Below are 18583 nucleotides of genomic sequence, written 5' to 3' on the forward strand. Positions count from 1 at the left end.
AAATTGGTGTTCAACGAATATTAATGAATCCAGATTTTTGATTTACTGATGCTGCAGCAAGTTTAACCATTTATCACACTTTCTTTAAAATCATGGAATATATGGTCAAGTAAAAATATATGTCAAAATCTTTTCACTCCAGAATCAACCCTTAATCGATATCATGAGACCTCGGGTTGATATTGGTTATTTAATTTGAAACACATTGTGATATGAAAATTTTCTGTTTCTGCACTTTCTACATATTTTGAGAGCACAAAAAGCAAGGGAAAAGAAAAAGTTTTACTTGTTTGTTTTTTCTTGACTGCAGATAATCATGTTTATGCTTTCTTGACTAAAGCATTTTCTTAAAAATAAAACACATTCAAGAGATTGAATTATGTGGCGATCTGATGAGACAAGCTCTTTTCAACCGATTATTTTTCTTTTCATGTTGTATTGTTACACTGACCCCAGGTTATGGGATGGGTTCAGCCTGCACAAAGAAGATTAACGAACCACAATCTTTATTTAACCTGTACCAGGTCAGGTATAAAATTGAATAGTAATTGTTTGCCATAATTATTTTTTTACTATAAAATGTTATTAGTCTTAATATCAAGCCAAAAACTTTAAACTGTTTTCACATCTTGTTGTCCTATGGGTCTTATATTGCCTACAATACAATTTGGGTTTTGCTCAATGTTGAAGGTCGTACTGTGACCTGTTGTAGTTAATATCCTTCTCCTTTGTCTATAGTGGATAGTTTTCTCTTTGGCAATCCTACCTCTTCTACTTATTTTTATATAAATCTTGCACAATAATAAGATTTTGAAAGAAAAACAAAAATAAGGACAGACATATTGATTGATATCATTTTATAAAAAATGTCAAGTTCGGAATTTTATGCGTGAGAAAACTTATGTAGGTTACCTATTTAATGTCCTTAGAAATAAAAATTTACAATCCTAAAGTTAATTTATTCTGAGAATATGGTTTAACCATCACTTAAATAAACTCTTGAAATGGATTTAAATATTAAATCACCATGTTAGGTTGACTATTTAAATGTAACAATATTGAAGCATTTATAAATATGATCGTGAATGAAAAATGGAAATGTTCAGTTATATTTAATCTGTTATGTGGCAACAATGAACTTAATGGGGTTTTTATATTTCACAAGTATGGAGAATTCGTAAAGCAGCAAAGTTCAATAACCAATATCTGGTATCTCAAGGTTACTTTTACAATAAACATGTCCTATTACCATAAGCGTACTTAATTTGTTTTTTAGAGTTTTTCAGAAGAATATGAATAAATGCTAGCAGCATATAGACACACAATGTTAATAAAATTTGTTTACATCTTTATTTCTTTAATACGCAATACTTTTCTAAGTTCTGTCAAATATATAAAAACAGTTTTACAATAAAAAGATCTTGTGAAAATATAACTCAGTAAAAATATTACATGTTATTCAGTCTTCATAGGGATATAGACTCATATCTCTTGCCACAGTGTTTTATATCCCCTGAGCCATTAGGCCAAGAGAATATAGGGCACTGACAGGGAATGAATCCATACCTCAAGCTGAAACAACAATTATAATTTTACTGAAGTGTCCTGATTTCAACATTACCATTCTGATCTATGTTTTTGTCCATAGGGTATATGGGCTCATATATCCTAAATTAAATCAGTATAACTAAACACTAATGATTGAATACTTACCTCATAGTTAATTCTGAATTTGTCCACTAAATTGAGATCTTGGAACATTCTGATACTAGCTTTCAATGTGTCGTCATCATCAAGATTAAAATCTATGAATGAGTAATCTAATAAACCATATTCCTGAGATGTGAGTATGGGCATTTTCTGAAAAAAAAACACCATATTACTTGAGTATGAGGATTTTTGGAATATTAAATATATTCCGTGAGCTATTAGTACGTGAATTTTCTGAAGAGTAATTAACCTTCCTAAGATAGCAGTTTGAGATTTTCTGAAAAATAAACCATACTCAAAGCTGTAATTGTGGGTTTTATTTTTTAAGATAATCTGTTTGCTTTGTCTGTTATTTCAGTTTAGCAATATTGTACAAAATAAGACCTTTACATTTTTGGTTATTTTTGTATTTGTTTTTCTGTGTGCTTGATGTGTAATCCACATCTTTTTGCCAATTCTATTCAGAAAATTCATACTATTATTATTTTTGAAAACTTACTCTTAAATTGCAACTTCAGAACTTTGTAGATTGACACATTTAAGTCCAGCTACACATATTTAATGCATATTCAGGATGTGAATACTAAATAAAATAGTTTGATCACTCTCATTTTCATCTATCATGTTTTTTAATACTAACCGTTAACCTCTTAGCATCATCTGCTGGTGCTGACGCATGATAGGACAAACACTCCAGTGCCACTTGTTGCTTAGCAACAGCTCTCATTACTTTCTCATACATTTGTGTATTGTCTATACCCATACCACAAAATATTGCAAAGGCCTGAAATCAGAAAAAATACAATATGTAATGCAGATACCAACCATGACCTTAGATTATGTATAAAAATTTGTGGTTTCTTAAACCCAAAAACTTCAGTTCGCAGATGGTAAAGAGATACATATTTACACACCATTTTTCCTCTTTGATCTTGAACTTCTGTTCCTACCAAGTGTAATTGATTTGATTACTCTTTCACAAACATTTCCTTCTGTTTTCTTTGTAAATGAAAACATACTTATTCATTCTTATGACAATATATGAACTAATATATGTTTTCTACACAGCCAATCATTGGTCATACCCAAATAAAGATACCAAGGTCAAGGCCAGAGCACACCATTGAGTCATTGACAAATCAGGAAATGCCAAAAAAATATCTTACAAACAGAAAAAAGATATGATTCAAATACACCAATAAAGTTGTAATCTAAAACTTTGAAAGATATGTGGTTCTCTCCTGGCACTCTGGCTTCCTCAACCAATAAATCCTCACCTCCACAATATAGCACATTAAGTGTTGACAGTGGCATTAAACACCAATCAATAAATCAAAAACTTTGAGATTAAAACCTATTATGTCATGGTTTAAAGTAGCATAACTCCATGAAACTTGACTGGAATGCAAAGTAGGAACTCAAAAAAGAATTTAATAAGAAGAAACAAATGGATGTATAGACAAATGGAAAAGATCATTTACCAATACCCCATACTTCTAGGCACAGTATCAAAACAAGCACAAAATGTTCCCAAGGTTAGATGACTCAAGTACAATACTTTGTTGAAACAGGAACCAAATGAATCTGATGGAATTTCCCGACATTTTAGGATTTTCCATGATGCGTAGGAATATTAGTACTTTCTATTTTATTTGCGTGATGAAAAAGGCCAGAAACATGCTTCTATCAAAGCTTTCTTTATACATGGAAATTTCATGACTAAAGATATTGGAAATTAAAAATGATATCGGAAGTCATATTGAAACAAGATTGCTCCCTTCTAGCCCACCTCTTCTGAATCTTATTAAAATCTTCAATGAACCTGAATTGACTAGAGAGTACAAATTTAATTTAATCCCTTTAACATGATCTAATAAAGTACCCCATAACACTATAGTTGATCTTCTTAAAGAAAATGAAGATGACATTCTGAAAGCTTTCACAAGCAATTGGACAAACACAGCACTGTAGACCAGATTTAAACATGAAACAGACAATTCACCTGCAGACGCAACACAGAAAACCCATTTAAAATCAGATAGCATGTTATTATAGTAGGAAGAACAGAAAATTAGTAAGGTTATTTAGGGTAATATTGAATTTTTAAACAATAACTAGTCTAAAAATCAATTGATCTTTGTATACAAAGAAAAACGTGTTGAAAATCTTTTTGTACACAGTAAACTTAGATCTTTATGGTAAAGAAAATTCTATTGAAAACATCATAGTATTATTTCAGGTTCTTATTTCACAGAATGCTCATACAAACATACATAAAGAGTATGGCTACATCACTAAAAAACAAAAAACAAAAGTTTTTATTTATTTGAAAGGCTATGCAGTTTCACTTTTTGGCTCCAAATAAAATTAAAAAGCATGGTTGAAAATTTAAAATATTTGTCAAGAAGAACATGTGGTATTTGCTTTAATATCAAGTCTACTGAGAGGTTCAACCTCAAATTTTGTCATGTGGGTGTTTTGGGAACACATCTAGTTTGTTTAATTCTTCCTATCCATAGCTAACTCAGACCTGTCTAGCAACAACTGGATGTTTGAAATTTTTATCTGGACATTGTATGTGGACATTTTTATTAAAAAGGAGGTTTTGATTTATAAACAGGAAGAAGGGTATTAGGTCTTAAAAATTAGGAGATTAAAATGGACTCTGACAAGAAGAATCAAAAGTATTTCAAATCATTTATAAGCTTTTTCCGTCAAAGATAAAAGTCAACATTTAAAACTTAGGACCTATAACACAAACAGATCCAACCATTTCAATAGGGGGTTTCAAGCCATAAGTCCCCATTCAAAAGCATTGATCTTAATAAAATAAGGGGGGGGGGGTGTTCCTAACCCCAAAACCCTTGGCTGGACCCACAACTGTATAAGCAGTGAGAGAAAAATAAGTTATAATTGAACAATTGAACACCCTGATACCATTAAGGTTACTCAATGAGATCCTCAAATCTAACTTCCAGAATCAATATGGCTGAATGCTGTTTAATCTGATCATCCAAGGTTTATATCAATAATCACAGTTGATAAGTCCTTAATTGGGCTAAAGATCAAATGGCTTATATATGTAACGGAAATTATAGACGATGTCAAAAGAGATATGAATGATAGCTATGATTTTACCGTAAGGTATTCTGCAACTGATTTAACGAGCATCATGATGGTAAATTAACTGTAATGATTTAATAAGCTTCTTTTCTTGCAGTGACTCCCTTTATTCAAATAGGACAGAATGCAAAATTTTTGTTTCCCACTTTTACATGATTTTGTTTGTAGCTTTATTTGGTGTATCTAATTACTAATCCTACCATAGCTCAAAACTAAATTATAATCATCCAGGAGAAGTCCATTCACAGCAAAAACAGAAGGAAAATGAAAAACTTTAAGTAAAAAAATATGCCCTAGTTTACATTTTTCTCAGTTTCAAGGATCAACAACAATAAAAAGTTATGAAGAAAGCTGAGAAAGAAAGGTTTTGATACTGTCATATTTAAAATTATACTGGTAGTTCTTTCTTTGGTAAGGGGGTTGTTTTTCCATTGAGACATTACTCATTAGAGAGGAAATGCCTAACCAAACAGTGATTTGTTTAAAATGTCAGTTTTGTTTATAATTAGTTTGATTTTAACACCAAAACATATGTTTTGCCATAAAAAACTAGAAGTGTAATGAAACAATTTTGTAAAGGTTCTGATGATGCATGATACTACAATGTTAGCTGTATGACATTTTGCATTATAGAAATCTTCACATAATATGCAAAAATGTCAAAGAAAATGAAACAATTCAATTAATGGAAATAAAATACTGGGACAATATGATCAACTAAACATCATCACAAAACTCCTTAACAATGAGAGATCTATGGGATAATTCAGACTCAGTGGTATTATATAATGAAGATGCGAAATATAAACAGTTATAGATCATTGCTCCAGCTAATATCACTTATTCAGACAAATTCTTCTGAAGTGATGGATTGAAAGGAGAAGGAGGACAAAGGGAATTAAAAGTATGTCACTCTGTCGTAATATAATGAAGAAACAGAAAAGATAAAATTGAGAATGGAAATGGGGATTTGACAAAGAGACAACAACCTGACCATAGAGCAGATAACCTAGCTATGGGTCTTCATTGAAGGGTATACATCAAAATTTGCATAAATATCTTTCTAATCCCCTTTATCCAGCACAATGTGTAATGTGTTCATACATGAATCTCAAAAATCCATCCTAAGTTGTAATTCACACAAAAGATCAAAGCATTGTATTTTTTCTTCATCAATTTGAGACAGGAAATGCATTAGCAGAGTTGCAGCAAATAAAAGCATTATGGTAATACAATCATTTTACTAGTGGGAGTACCCAGCACATTATAAAAGATTATAAAGGTTACAAAGTTTTGATGTATGATTCAATGCATTGGGAAACTGAATTTTCATCACTGATTAGAAAGAAGTAGGTTCACAGAGAGTTTACAATTACTCGGAAAAATGGAAACTCAAATAATTGTACCATTCGTACAGAAAATATTTATAACATCAGTTATTTTTTCATTCCATCCAAGTAAATCAAATAATTTTTTCCTTGTTTCAAAATATTCAAATATTTTTTGGATGGTTTGGGTTTTTTGACAGAGAAAACTTTGATAGTGACAATGGGCCTTAAAAGTTGTTATTAAGAAAGTGTAAAGCTGACCAATTTATAGTTATATTGATATTTATCTGTATTTTGACAAGTCACCAACATATATCAGATGATAGTACAGAGATACATTGAAAACCAATTTATACTCTAATCACAATAATAGTAACATCACAACTCAGGTGACAAATTAATCTGAACAGAAGTTACAATGCAGAAAATAATGAACCATACACATTACCATTTTTTCCATCCTTTCATCAAAGATTACTGGTACACATGAATTTAATATGATAGAAACTCAACTATATTTCCACAAAAAAATACTAACAATTGTAATCGATTCGTATAATCTTTAAATGATTTTTAATGAGAGTACTAACAACTCCATTTTGTAGGAATTAATTACCTCAAAGAGATTCTGATCATTTTTGTTGAATGATGACCCGTCCAGTTTGTTGATGAGTTGTGCCACACCAATGACACGACCCTGAGCATTTTTAATTGGCATACAAAGTATTGATTTGGTTTTGTACTTAGTTTCTTCATCAACCTGGAAAAAAAAACATGAAAAGACAACTATAATATTACTTGTTAAAATTACTATTTCTGTTTGATCTTTTAATGAATTGGTTATTTGATAAATATTTTCCATTCAGTCATTGGATTTTTCTTCATAGCTTCTTTCAACCTACAGAAATCATAAAAGCAAGAAAAATCTGTAATTTTGAATGTTTTTTTTATCTTCAAAAATTTTGCTGAAACTTAAGCTTGTGGTACAACTTACATGAAAAAATATTGATTATCAGTTTTTTTTATGCAACCACAGTACAGAAGGTTTATATGTTAATTACTCTAATAACATGAAAAGCGGTTTTGAATTCCAAATACAACTAATGAACAAAGTTTTGTGCATTTTGCTTAACAAACACATATAATAAGAAAGTCAGGAGCCTGTATTCAGTGGTTGTAATTCGTTGCTGTATATCATATTTGTTTTTTTTTCATTGTTTTGTATATGAATCAGGCCATCAGTTTTCTTGTTTGAATTGTTTTACATTTGACACTTTGGGGCCTTTTATAACAATGTGGTATGGATTTTGCTCATAGTTAAAGGAATTGTTGTAAACTTCTTTGTCATTTGCAATGGAGGAGAGTTGTCTCATTGGCAATTTTACATCTTTTTATTTTTACATAAGAAAAGTTTTCATAAAGAACTTCCTTTTCTTGCCATCTTTGAAGATGAATCATTAATAATGTAATAAAAGTATAGTTTAGAGGAAAATAATTTTTTTTTTACACTCTTCACTAAATCCAAGTTTATTTCTGAACAGAAAACAACAGATCATTATTACTGACATTTTCATAATTCAGATGGTAAACCTATTATTGCTGGAATTCAATTGGGTAACATGTACTTTTCTACAGCCAAACATAAAACTATAAGACATCAACAAAGATAAGGAGGATAATTTATATTTCATCACCAGTTCACGAGAGACAAAAGTATTCCTTTTATATATGATATGTACTTTTAATAGAAATCTGATAAATATCAAACAGTATATATTACATTAACCTGAGACAGATCTCTGTGGAGATGTACTATAAACAGCTTGGACAGATGATGTTGACATTAATCTAGTCAAATTCAATATTATACAGATTTTGCAAAGATTTTTTTTTTTTCAATTTCCCATATATGTCTGTTTTATACTATATCCATCTGTCCAGCTGTATGTGATTGTACTTTAGAGACTTATATTCTATTGCATATGTGATTGTACTTTAGAGACTTATATTCTATTGCATATGTCATAGGATTTTAACCTTGCTATACATGTGCATAACATTAAATTTAATCGATGTTTCTGCTTCTCAAAGCTTCTCAAAGATCAGTTTCAACAAGAATGCTTTGCATTTGTTGCAGAATCACCTAAAACTTTATGCTATCGTATTTTTAAAAATAATTTTCAATTGGAAAAATATTTTTCTAATTACCTTACAAATTCATTTATACATTATGCAAATATAGATGTGGTAGTCACCACTTGCCGATTGAGTCTGAAAGGTGGCAGGGTTTACAGAGAGAAGACAGAATCTGCCATCTCTGTGACTCAAACGACATTGGTGACGAGTACCATTACATTATGAATTGTGGATCTTTTATGTTTGAAAGAAAGAAATTTTTACCTACATATTGCTGGTCAAACCGTAATATTTATAAATGTAATCAACTGTTTAATTCATGTAATATTGTAATATTAGAAAAACTATGTAAAATTATCAAAGCTATAAATGTGAAAGTCAGTCCTCCAAGTTAATTTCATTGTATTGTTCACAGATGCTTGTAAAAATTGTACCTTATAGTTATATTTATGTATGTTCTCTATAACTATGTAATTGTAGTTTTATGAGAAATAAAGTATTCGTATTCGGAATGCCTGATGTGAAAACTTTTATTTTTGTTCTTAAAAACAAAAAAGTTTGCAAATTAATTAATTTTTAATTCAATTAACTTTTTCTGCTTAAAATAGGGACAATAAAGCAAACATTTAATTCCATTTTCTAAAAAGTTAGTAAATATTTGAAGAATAGCCAAAAATATGCTGTGGAAACAATGCATTAAATTAAGATTGTTAAATTACAATTCATTTTTTAAGATACTTGGGAACAAGCAATTACTGTTACTTGAAAATTCCACCTACATGTAATATAAACAGTAGAAGTAAAATTGAAGGGTCAAAAGGCCATTACTGCAGACAAAATGAAACTTTTCAGCAGAAGTATCTTCTATTGTTATCTCTATTCAAATATTTGTCTGTTCTATTGTTCCATTGAATTAACACAATAGGTATTGTTCTCTGCTGATTTCTGACAATTTTTTTTATCATTGACATTGTTCCTAATGAAATTAGCATTTCTTCGTTTTATGTTTACTTATAGAATACTATTCTGAAGGCCTTTACTTATACATCATCCTATTCAAGTTTTAATTTGTCAAAAACAAACAAAAAAAAATTCAATAGGAAAAATGCTGAAAATTTGATTATAACTTTTAGTGTTTGAAACACTGTTTACATTGAACAGATTAAAAATGTTATTGATATAGATAAAAACAACATCCCTTGCAGTTTTGTGAGTTAAAACATGTATTTTCATCATTTAAAAGATTTTTTTTACTCAGGTAAATTAATCAATGAGTGATGCATTTTTCTTAGAAGAAATTTAATAGTCCCAGTGAAAAAAACACACAGAGAACAACCAATTTTGAATTTCTTCAATTGAACTAACAAAAGTTTAAATAGATTGACCAATAGGAGGTACGCAAAAGCCTCATTTGTTTCGTAATAAGAGTAATAATTGTTGAAAATTTTACAAGCCAGCAAGGATGATAACAGATTATCAGGAAGTATTTATGTCTTCTACATTTAGAAATATAAAGCTTAGTACAAATAGTTCACACTTCCCCAGATTTTATCCCTATGTCTTCCATTATGTGAAGAAAAGTTGCATTTGAGACAAAAAAAAATAACTTATTACAACAATTAAAATAATTTCATCTGACTATATCTTTAAGTCACAGTTAAAAGAGTTTATCTATGCCATAGCAAAAAAAAGAATGTAAAAGCATCTTCTTCTTTGACACATATTAGTAAGACCTTTCAGTAATACTGTCGTGCAAGTACAGACCTATACAAGACTCTTAATGTCTGTCATGTTAAAACTTCTGTCCAATTTCCTAGATCAGCTAATTAGAACTGTGTCAGATTAGACAAAAAAAGCTTTAGGATTACATAGACTTACAAGTGCTGACTACTGATGTGTCAGCTGACATTTTATAGGAGACAATTTAATAACAAATGTCTATTGGTCAGTGGTACTAAAATGCTATTAAAACAGGGCAACTATTTATAGTTCATTTTTTATAATTGATGTTGACATTTAAAAAGTAGAGTTTTAATTGGTACCGGTATATATTTGGTCATGACATTTTCAGCAAATCTTAATTGAGGAAGACCACGAAGTCAACATTTCCAGCTCGTTCTTAATGACAAGAAATGTCTAGAAAGCGGAAAAATCTCAAACTATACCATGTAATATTATGTACTAGACCATATTGATAAAAAAAAATCAATAGAAATGCTTATACAAAATTAAAATCAACCAAAAATAAATGCTTGTCCTTGAAATTACATCAAAACTCAAAGAGAATAATCAGTTTTTTGTTGGTTTTATTTTAAAAAGCTGTTTTTGAGATTTATAATTCATTGATGTTATATCTACTGATAAAGTATTTAATAAGTTGAAATACATTTTAAAGTAAATCAAAAATATTGATAAAAACCATCAATTAAATCATTCAATTTCATTAAACAGAATTTTTACTAATGGATAAAATTATCAATTGAATTGAATCCCATCATATCCTATAAAGCCCTCATGTTAAAATTCTGCAAGTCACTAAGTGTACGCTAAAAATTTCCTAAATATAAACAGCTATTACAAATCTCAAAGCTTAACAATTTAGACAACCATTCCATATAAATATTACAATTTTGAACAATATAATATTTTTAATTAACTGCAAATCCTCTTAGATTGGTACTTTGTGTCTTTTGTCTTAAAGTTGAGCGTTTTTGTGCTTTGTGTCGAACTGAAGAGTTCAGCCATTTTCAATTGATTTTTACAGTTTGTTCTTATGTTGTGATGTTACACCACTGTCCATGGTTGCAGTAAGGTTGATGCCAAACGGTGATGATGATGATGTTGAGCCTAAATATATATTTCCCATCTTATTTTGTTTTCAAGATCTTGCAGCTGCTACTCAGATTTAGTAAAGTATCATGAGAGCAATATTTAGGCAAAGTAAAACTATACTGTCTTTCTTACTTTGTTTGGACATTCTCATAAATAAAACAGACAGTGATTTACACAATGACAGTTTCTTCTGGAAATTGTCTGGAATTGAACAGATCATCAAACCAAATATACAGTAGAATTCAATTTCATTAATATCACAGTCGCTACTGAAAAGGCACTTTCTTTTCTTAGAAGCAAATTGTTAAACAAATGTCAAGAGTCAAGTCGTATGATAGACATACCATGAAATAGGATGTTAACTTTATATGGGAAATAAAACTGCTATAACAACTGATACATCTACTCTATGTCATAAATATTGTGTAATAGGGGGAAATATCTGTTTTATTATGTAATGTCAGACTGTTACAACAATAAAGTATACAATGTCAGCAGTTAATATGTAATCATGCTCAATGTTAAAAAACTTTATTGACAGGCTTTTTCCTTTATATTTTACTTTACAGCCTTTATCTGTAATACAAGAATAGTTTTTTGCAATCTGTTGAAATGTTTATTGCCAGCTCTCTAATTTACTTATACCATTAGCTATGTGAGAGAGAGTTATAGTCAAATGTTTATTTAATAAACAGTAACAGTTTAAAACATTTTAAACTGAAAAAAATATAAATCAACGTCATAAACTCCTAGTATGAAACATGAGGGTAAAAATTAAGTTATTTTACTCTCTATAAGAAATCACGATTTAGTATAATATATGCAGAAATCTCTCTAAAGAATCTCATAAAAACATTTAGATAAAAACAGAACAATTAAGGGCATTACCGAAAAATATTTCCGTTACAGACTGCACAGAAAACTTTATGAGAAAAAGCCTGTCATTGAACTTTTTTTCACATAAGCCCTTCCAACCCAATATCTTAAGTGACATTGTTCTTGCTATCCATCTATCCATTCATCTATCAAGACAGATGGGCAGACAGGGTGACAGACAGGCAGCCATCCATTCATCAATCTTTAAGGAAGAGAGACAGACAGATATTGCTATATCTATTCTGCCACTTTGTTGCATTATGAAATTTGTTTTGCTCAGCTCATTGAAATTATTGAAAAGCTTTTTAATCAAAGGAATTAAGAGTGAGCTCAACTTTCTATAATTTACATTGCTTTTTACAATGAGAAAATTAAGTTACATTAGGTATCATGCTAAGTATACACATTCTATTCTGTTTCGAATAAGCCAAGTCTTTTTTGACCATAAATAGAATAAAGGCAATTCAATAGCTTTTACAAGCAGTCCTTTTCAAATACAAAATATGAGAGATTAAATTAATAAAAATATCTGAAAAGCCCTTATGCACAATGCAACTGAACAGAATCAAGCTAAATTCAAAACATTACAGCATTCCTAAAAGCCATTGACATTTGAATTATTTTTTTCAGTTTTTATTGTGAAATGACAAAGTATTGGTAAACAGAATGACATTGATATATAACTTTCATGGTACAACTCTACATTAAACCAAAGACCAAATTTTAAATGATTCATATGTATCAATGTTTATTAGTTGCAAGTTTATCAATTGTGTCCAAATGGTTTCAGAGGAGAAGAATATCAATAAAATTGATGAAAATATCAGATGCCAAGTGGGGCAAGACTCAGAGGCAATTTGAAAAAAGGAGGGGGGTGTTGTTATATAGCAATAGGCCCCACAATTGGAGCAACATACATATATGGTTAATGTTAAGACATTGTACAACTCCCACACCCTAAAGGTTGCCTTGTTGATGGGACCCTATTTTCAAAATCCTGGATTCCAATCTGAAGCTCACATGCATGATCGGTCCGTGTAACACTTATCAATTCAAAGTTTTAAAAAGTTTTGAAACTTTAAATTTTTGGAATTTTGATCAAAGTTTTAAAATATCAAAATTTCAAATTGTGTAAAAGTTTTGAAATTTTGAAATTTTAACCAAATTATTTAAATATTAAAATTCTAAATATCGTTTATAAATTTGATAGTTTAGGAATTTGACCAAACTTTTAAAATACTAAACCTAACGTGTAATTTTGATTATTTCACTTTTTGAAAGTTTGACTTTTTAAAGTTTTGATTAAAATATCAAAAATAGAAAGGGGGCAGAAAGAGGGGTACCTGTAAACACTGATGTAAAAACGGCTCTGATAACAATCATTCTTAGTTAAAAATAAATAGCACAAAATATATCAAATCATTTTAATTACAAAATAAATAATGGAAAGAAGAAGCCTTTTTTATATAAAACATATTAGACATCACATGGGTTAACAGTATTCTGAAATTTTAAGGTTGTGCATCTATCAAAAAACAATTGTTAAACCTATTTAAACCGGAATTAAATAAGTTAAGTTAAATCTCTTATATAAGGTTAGCGTTTGCGATAAATAATTCAGAGCTATTTGGTTTTCCCAGTGTCCAACATTTAGAAGTAACAGTGAAAACTGACCAACTCGCAGTAAACCAAATAGTATTATTCGCCTTTTTGATGTTCCTGATGAAGGAAGATCCTTCGGTCACATGCAACTTTAAACGTTTTGTTTTCTTTTTTATCGATTGCATGACGATTTATGATCTATTTCAGTTCCAAGAAATAACACGGAAGGAATACTTAATGTATAGCGTCGCAATGAACGTTTTGCTAGGCGCGCTTCAGCTGGCCCCATGACAAAAAAGTGTACTGGTTCAGTGATTATAGACATTTAAAATATTAAACATATTACAGTGCTTATCCAGTGACCTTTGGTGTATCACAATAGCAATGGCCAAAACAGTTTTCCAAATTGCAGTTAGATTTCTTCTCCAACTAACTGATCAACTGGTAAAATGTTTTAGCAGATTGCTCAAGTGAAATGTTGTTAGTATGAAGTGAGTGCTGTGAAATCAAAAAGTAATACTTAACATCCAGATCCAGTTAGTTGATATCTTTGTCAATTGTTTCAAACGCAAAAATGACTTACTGTAGTATGAGTCACTGAATAAGAAGGTCTAATTTTGACATGGAAACTTCTATCATAAATAGATTTTATAAATAAATAGTTCAAACCATTGTTTTGTAGATGTATATTTTATAGCTTTGTCTTCTAAGACAAAGTTATTGAATAATTATGACTCGTATAATATTTTCTATACAAATTACTGATCTGCTGCCATTAAAGGGAAATAATTTACATTACTGAAAATCAGCAAAATGTTGTCACAATTTTTGTCTGACAAATATCAACTTTCCTCATTTAATTTGTTTGTAACATTACTTTTATGATTATTAAACTTTTATGAAACAATAAAATTTATTTTTAAGATAATTAAAATTTTGAAAAAAATTGTAGGCAAAATCAGAAGCCAGGTATCATAATTTTTTAGTCTACAATAACTCAATAAAAATTATTTCCCTTTAATGCCAGCAGATCAGTAATTTGTATAGAAAATATTATACGAGTCATACTTACACAATAACTTTGTCTTAGAAGACAAAGCTATGAAATATACATCTACAAAACAATGATTTGAACTATTTATTTATAAAATCTATTTATGATAGAAGTTTCCATGTCAAAATTAGTCCTTCTTATTCAGTGACTCTTACTATAGTAAGTCATTTTTGTGTTTGAACCAATTGACAAAGATATCAACTAACTGGATCTGGATGGTAAGTATTACTTTTGATTTCACAGCACTCACTTCATACTAACAACATTTCACTTGAGCAATCTGCTAAAACATTTTACCAGTTGATCAGTTAGTTGGAGAAGAAATCTAACTGCAATTTGGTAAACTGTTTTGGCCATTGCTATTGTGATACCCCAAAGGTCACTGGATAAGCACAGTAAAATCATACAAGACTTAAAAGGACAGAGGCTCCTGAATTGGGACAGGCGCACAAATGGGACAGGGTTAAACATGTTTCGCGAGATCACAACCCTCCTCTATACCTCTAGCCAATAAAGAATGAAAAACACACAGTAATACGAACAGTAAAACGCACTTTAAAAGGATATACAAGTCCTATGCCAGAATAGGAAACAAACGAAACTAATCAAAATGACAATGATAATAAATTAACAAAGGACTACTATATATAAAGCTAGCAGTTACTGCCATATGCCAGCTCAAGACCTCAATTAAACTGATTGAACGGTTATGTCTTCATTATGCACACTCTATCCCTGTTGTATTTATTGCTAATTTGTTCCGGAACATTCATGAAATATGCGTCACTGGCAACAAAAAATCGATAATTTAAAATAGGTTGTTTACGTACAAATTAAGAATAAACTAAGGATTCAACTCCCTCGGACAAAGTAGCCCTTATAGATGGATTTTGATATGTTTTAACTTCACTTTGGCCAAACACCTCTTCAATTTTTTTTGGTTCTTATTTTTCTTGACCTTCAAATTTCAGTTTTCAACGTTCCGTAGATGTATTTTTTACTTAAAATTCAGCGTTTTACAATGTACTGGTTTTTCGAAAGCAACATTGGTGTATGGCCAAAAAATGGAAAAATCCATCATGCAGCTGACATTGTAGCTTCTCTTCACACGCCCCAGTCTGACTGGATGTTCTTTTAGTTTGCTAAAAGTTGATTGTCGTACGATAACTTAAAAATGTTCAAATAACAAAATGCAAATACGGAACAATAATATCCCTTAATACAAAAAAAATCCCTTTCCTTTTATTTACTATTTAAAACCAGTGGTTGATCTAGGACCCATAATGGAGCTACATGTACGTATATGATAACCAGTCCAAACGTTGTCTATAAGGGAGCAACCATTTAACTTTAAAAGTGGGGTGTTGTTGTTTTGTCGAAGCGCTAACAATTTCATTAAGTATATCACTGATATAAACTTTAATTTGAAAAGAATTTTCAATTTTCAAAATGCCGACACCTACAAATAGATAGATGGGCACTTAATGTAGTACAGCGGCAACTATTACATATATATGAATGCTGAAAATAATGTTTACAGTATACGTTTATATAAGATATGAATGGTTTCAACTTTTACAAAACCAGAGCTTTGATATAAACGTTTAATTTATTTGGCTTTTTTTAATTTTATCTGACTTTATTTGCCTTTTTAACTTGATTGATTTGAATCGAGCGTCACTGATAAGTCTTTTGTAGACGAAACGCGAGCCTGGCCAAAAACCGGCAAAATTTATATCCCGGTATCCATCTATGATGAGTTTATGTAGATACCTTGTAACAGTATCTTGGCTCCAATCTACTAATATTTGGTCTTAGTACTCTTAATTTCAGAGTAAATAAGATATATATATCAAAACCTCCCACATTGTAGACTAGCACAACCTTAATTGGGACACCATGCATTCAGTATTCCTACAGTACCAAAAAAATATTAACTAAAATCATTGATACAAGGCAATATAATTATGATCGTCATACAACCGATAAAAATGAAAACATAACGTTAAAAGTTACGACCGAAATGAATTCTCTTCTTTTGAGAAATAATTATTTTGTCATCCAATTTCACCGCTTACAACTGTCTGTCTGTTGTTTTATTTGATACATTAACTTTTAAGTATCAGTATGTTTTCAATTCATATTGTTTCGTTTCGTTCCGCTTTTATTTCGTTTCGCTTTTTACAGGTACCCCTCTTTTTGCTCCTTTTCTATTTTTGATATTTTAATCAAAAATTTAAAAAATCAAACTTTCAAAAAGTGAAATAATCAACATTGCACGTAAGGTTTAGTATTTTAGAAGTTTTATCAAAATTCTAAACTATCAAATTTAAAGACAATATTTAGAAATTTAATATTTAAATAATTTGGTTAAAATTTCAAAATTCCAAAACTTTTACACAATTTGAAATTTTGATATTTTAAAACTTTGATCAAAATTCCAAAAATCCAAAATTTCAAAACTTTTTAAAACTTTGAGTTGATAAGTGTTACACGGACCATGATTCAAATGAACATGATGAGAAAAAAAGTTGGATATGATAGCAACAATGTGTAACAATGTTATACATACTTTTGGATCAAATCTTTTATCTTTGTATGCATCTGGTATTTTTAAAGTCTAAAAATAGAAAAAAAAAAGATATCATCGAATAATCTTAAAACTAATGAAAGCAAATAATCATTTGTAAAATTCTTCTGATAATAATTCATCAATCTGTCCTGAAGTTTGCAATAAATGTTTTGTTTTCAGTTGCCAGTGAAATTACATAACAACAGCTTTACATGGCACTGCAAGGGTAAACATCATTTAAAGATAGTACATCTCTACTTCATTTCTAGATCAACATATTTTTTCAACTTTGTTCTGGTCTTATATCAAGACTTTTCATCAAAATATTTGTTTAATGACATCTGCTCATATACAGAAATAATTCTACCTCCTGTGATTGCAGGTGCTTGGATCTAATGTAATTAATCAGTGTAGATATATTGATCAATTTCTTCAACTAATGTCTAACATGTAAAAGTACATCGCTAAAAGTTCATTTAGATATTTGTAAATATGCTACATTAACAATAATAACTTATTGAAGTGCTACCGAAATCTTCTTATTTCTGAGAACTGCATGAACTGCATAATATGTAATTCATTTTCTTTGAATCTTACATTCAAAGTTACAGGATAACTTGCAGACATTTTTTAATGAATATTGATGGGTACACTCCATTTGCATTCAGGAAACTTTAGTGCTTCTGTGGTAATATTGTTACTTGGTGACTGTCTCATTCATGTTAACTCCTCGGAATTCCACTCAGATGTGTGTTTGTCAAATTTTTAAAGGATATGTCACATTCCATAAATTACTGAAAATATCAACTCACTGCACTCCTTTAAAGGGGCACTAGCTGTCAAATTCATGTTCACAGATTTTAATCAAATTCTCATATTTTATTTATAACAATTTAAAACATTTATCCAAACAATTAAAAGTCTAAAATAAATAATGAACAGGGCACGAGTAGAAAAGATGTAGCTTCGTTTCGTGTGTAATTTAGTCAAGAAGCCATCTAATTATTTATAGAGTTGACCTCTAAAATCATCCGATGACCATATAAGCGATGTAAACATAAATAAAGATATAAATAGATTAAGCAAACTTGTGCTGTAGGATTATTCTAGGTCTATTTAATTTCATATTAAAGATGAAAAATAAATAAATATCATTGTTTTTACCTGTATAAGAATGATATTTTGTGGATCGAATCAATCAATCAAATGATTTACCTTTGTTTCACTTTCAATGTTGACATTCTTTTCCTTTAAATAACTTTACACATACAATTCACGTGTTATTCATTTCAAACTAAGTGGTTAAATTGAAGTTCACATGAATACGGATTCAATGAGGTCGAATTATTC

The 18583-nt window shown here is 29.8% G+C and overlaps 1 protein-coding gene across 9 annotated transcripts in view; it reads right to left on the reverse strand.

Annotated features, from left to right (window-relative positions):
• Nucleotides 1-18583, reverse strand: part of LOC143045696 (dual 3',5'-cyclic-AMP and -GMP phosphodiesterase 11-like) — a 117252-nt gene that overhangs the window by 22758 nt on the left and 75911 nt on the right. For all 9 annotated transcript variants that reach the window (XM_076218396.1, XM_076218391.1, XM_076218398.1 and 6 more), the window contains 4 exons: nucleotides 17234-17281; nucleotides 6778-6921; nucleotides 2351-2494; nucleotides 1714-1860 (listed from right to left, as the gene is read on the reverse strand). In XM_076218396.1, coding sequence (XP_076074511.1) covers nucleotides 1714-1860; nucleotides 2351-2494; nucleotides 6778-6921; nucleotides 17234-17281 — 483 coding nt within the window. The remainder of the gene's footprint in view (nucleotides 1-1713; nucleotides 1861-2350; nucleotides 2495-6777; nucleotides 6922-17233; nucleotides 17282-18583) is intronic.

The sequence above is a fragment of the Mytilus galloprovincialis genome, chromosome 9, assembly GCF_965363235.1.
Source record: "Mytilus galloprovincialis chromosome 9, xbMytGall1.hap1.1, whole genome shotgun sequence".
Classification (NCBI taxonomy): domain Eukaryota; kingdom Metazoa; phylum Mollusca; class Bivalvia; order Mytilida; family Mytilidae; genus Mytilus; species Mytilus galloprovincialis.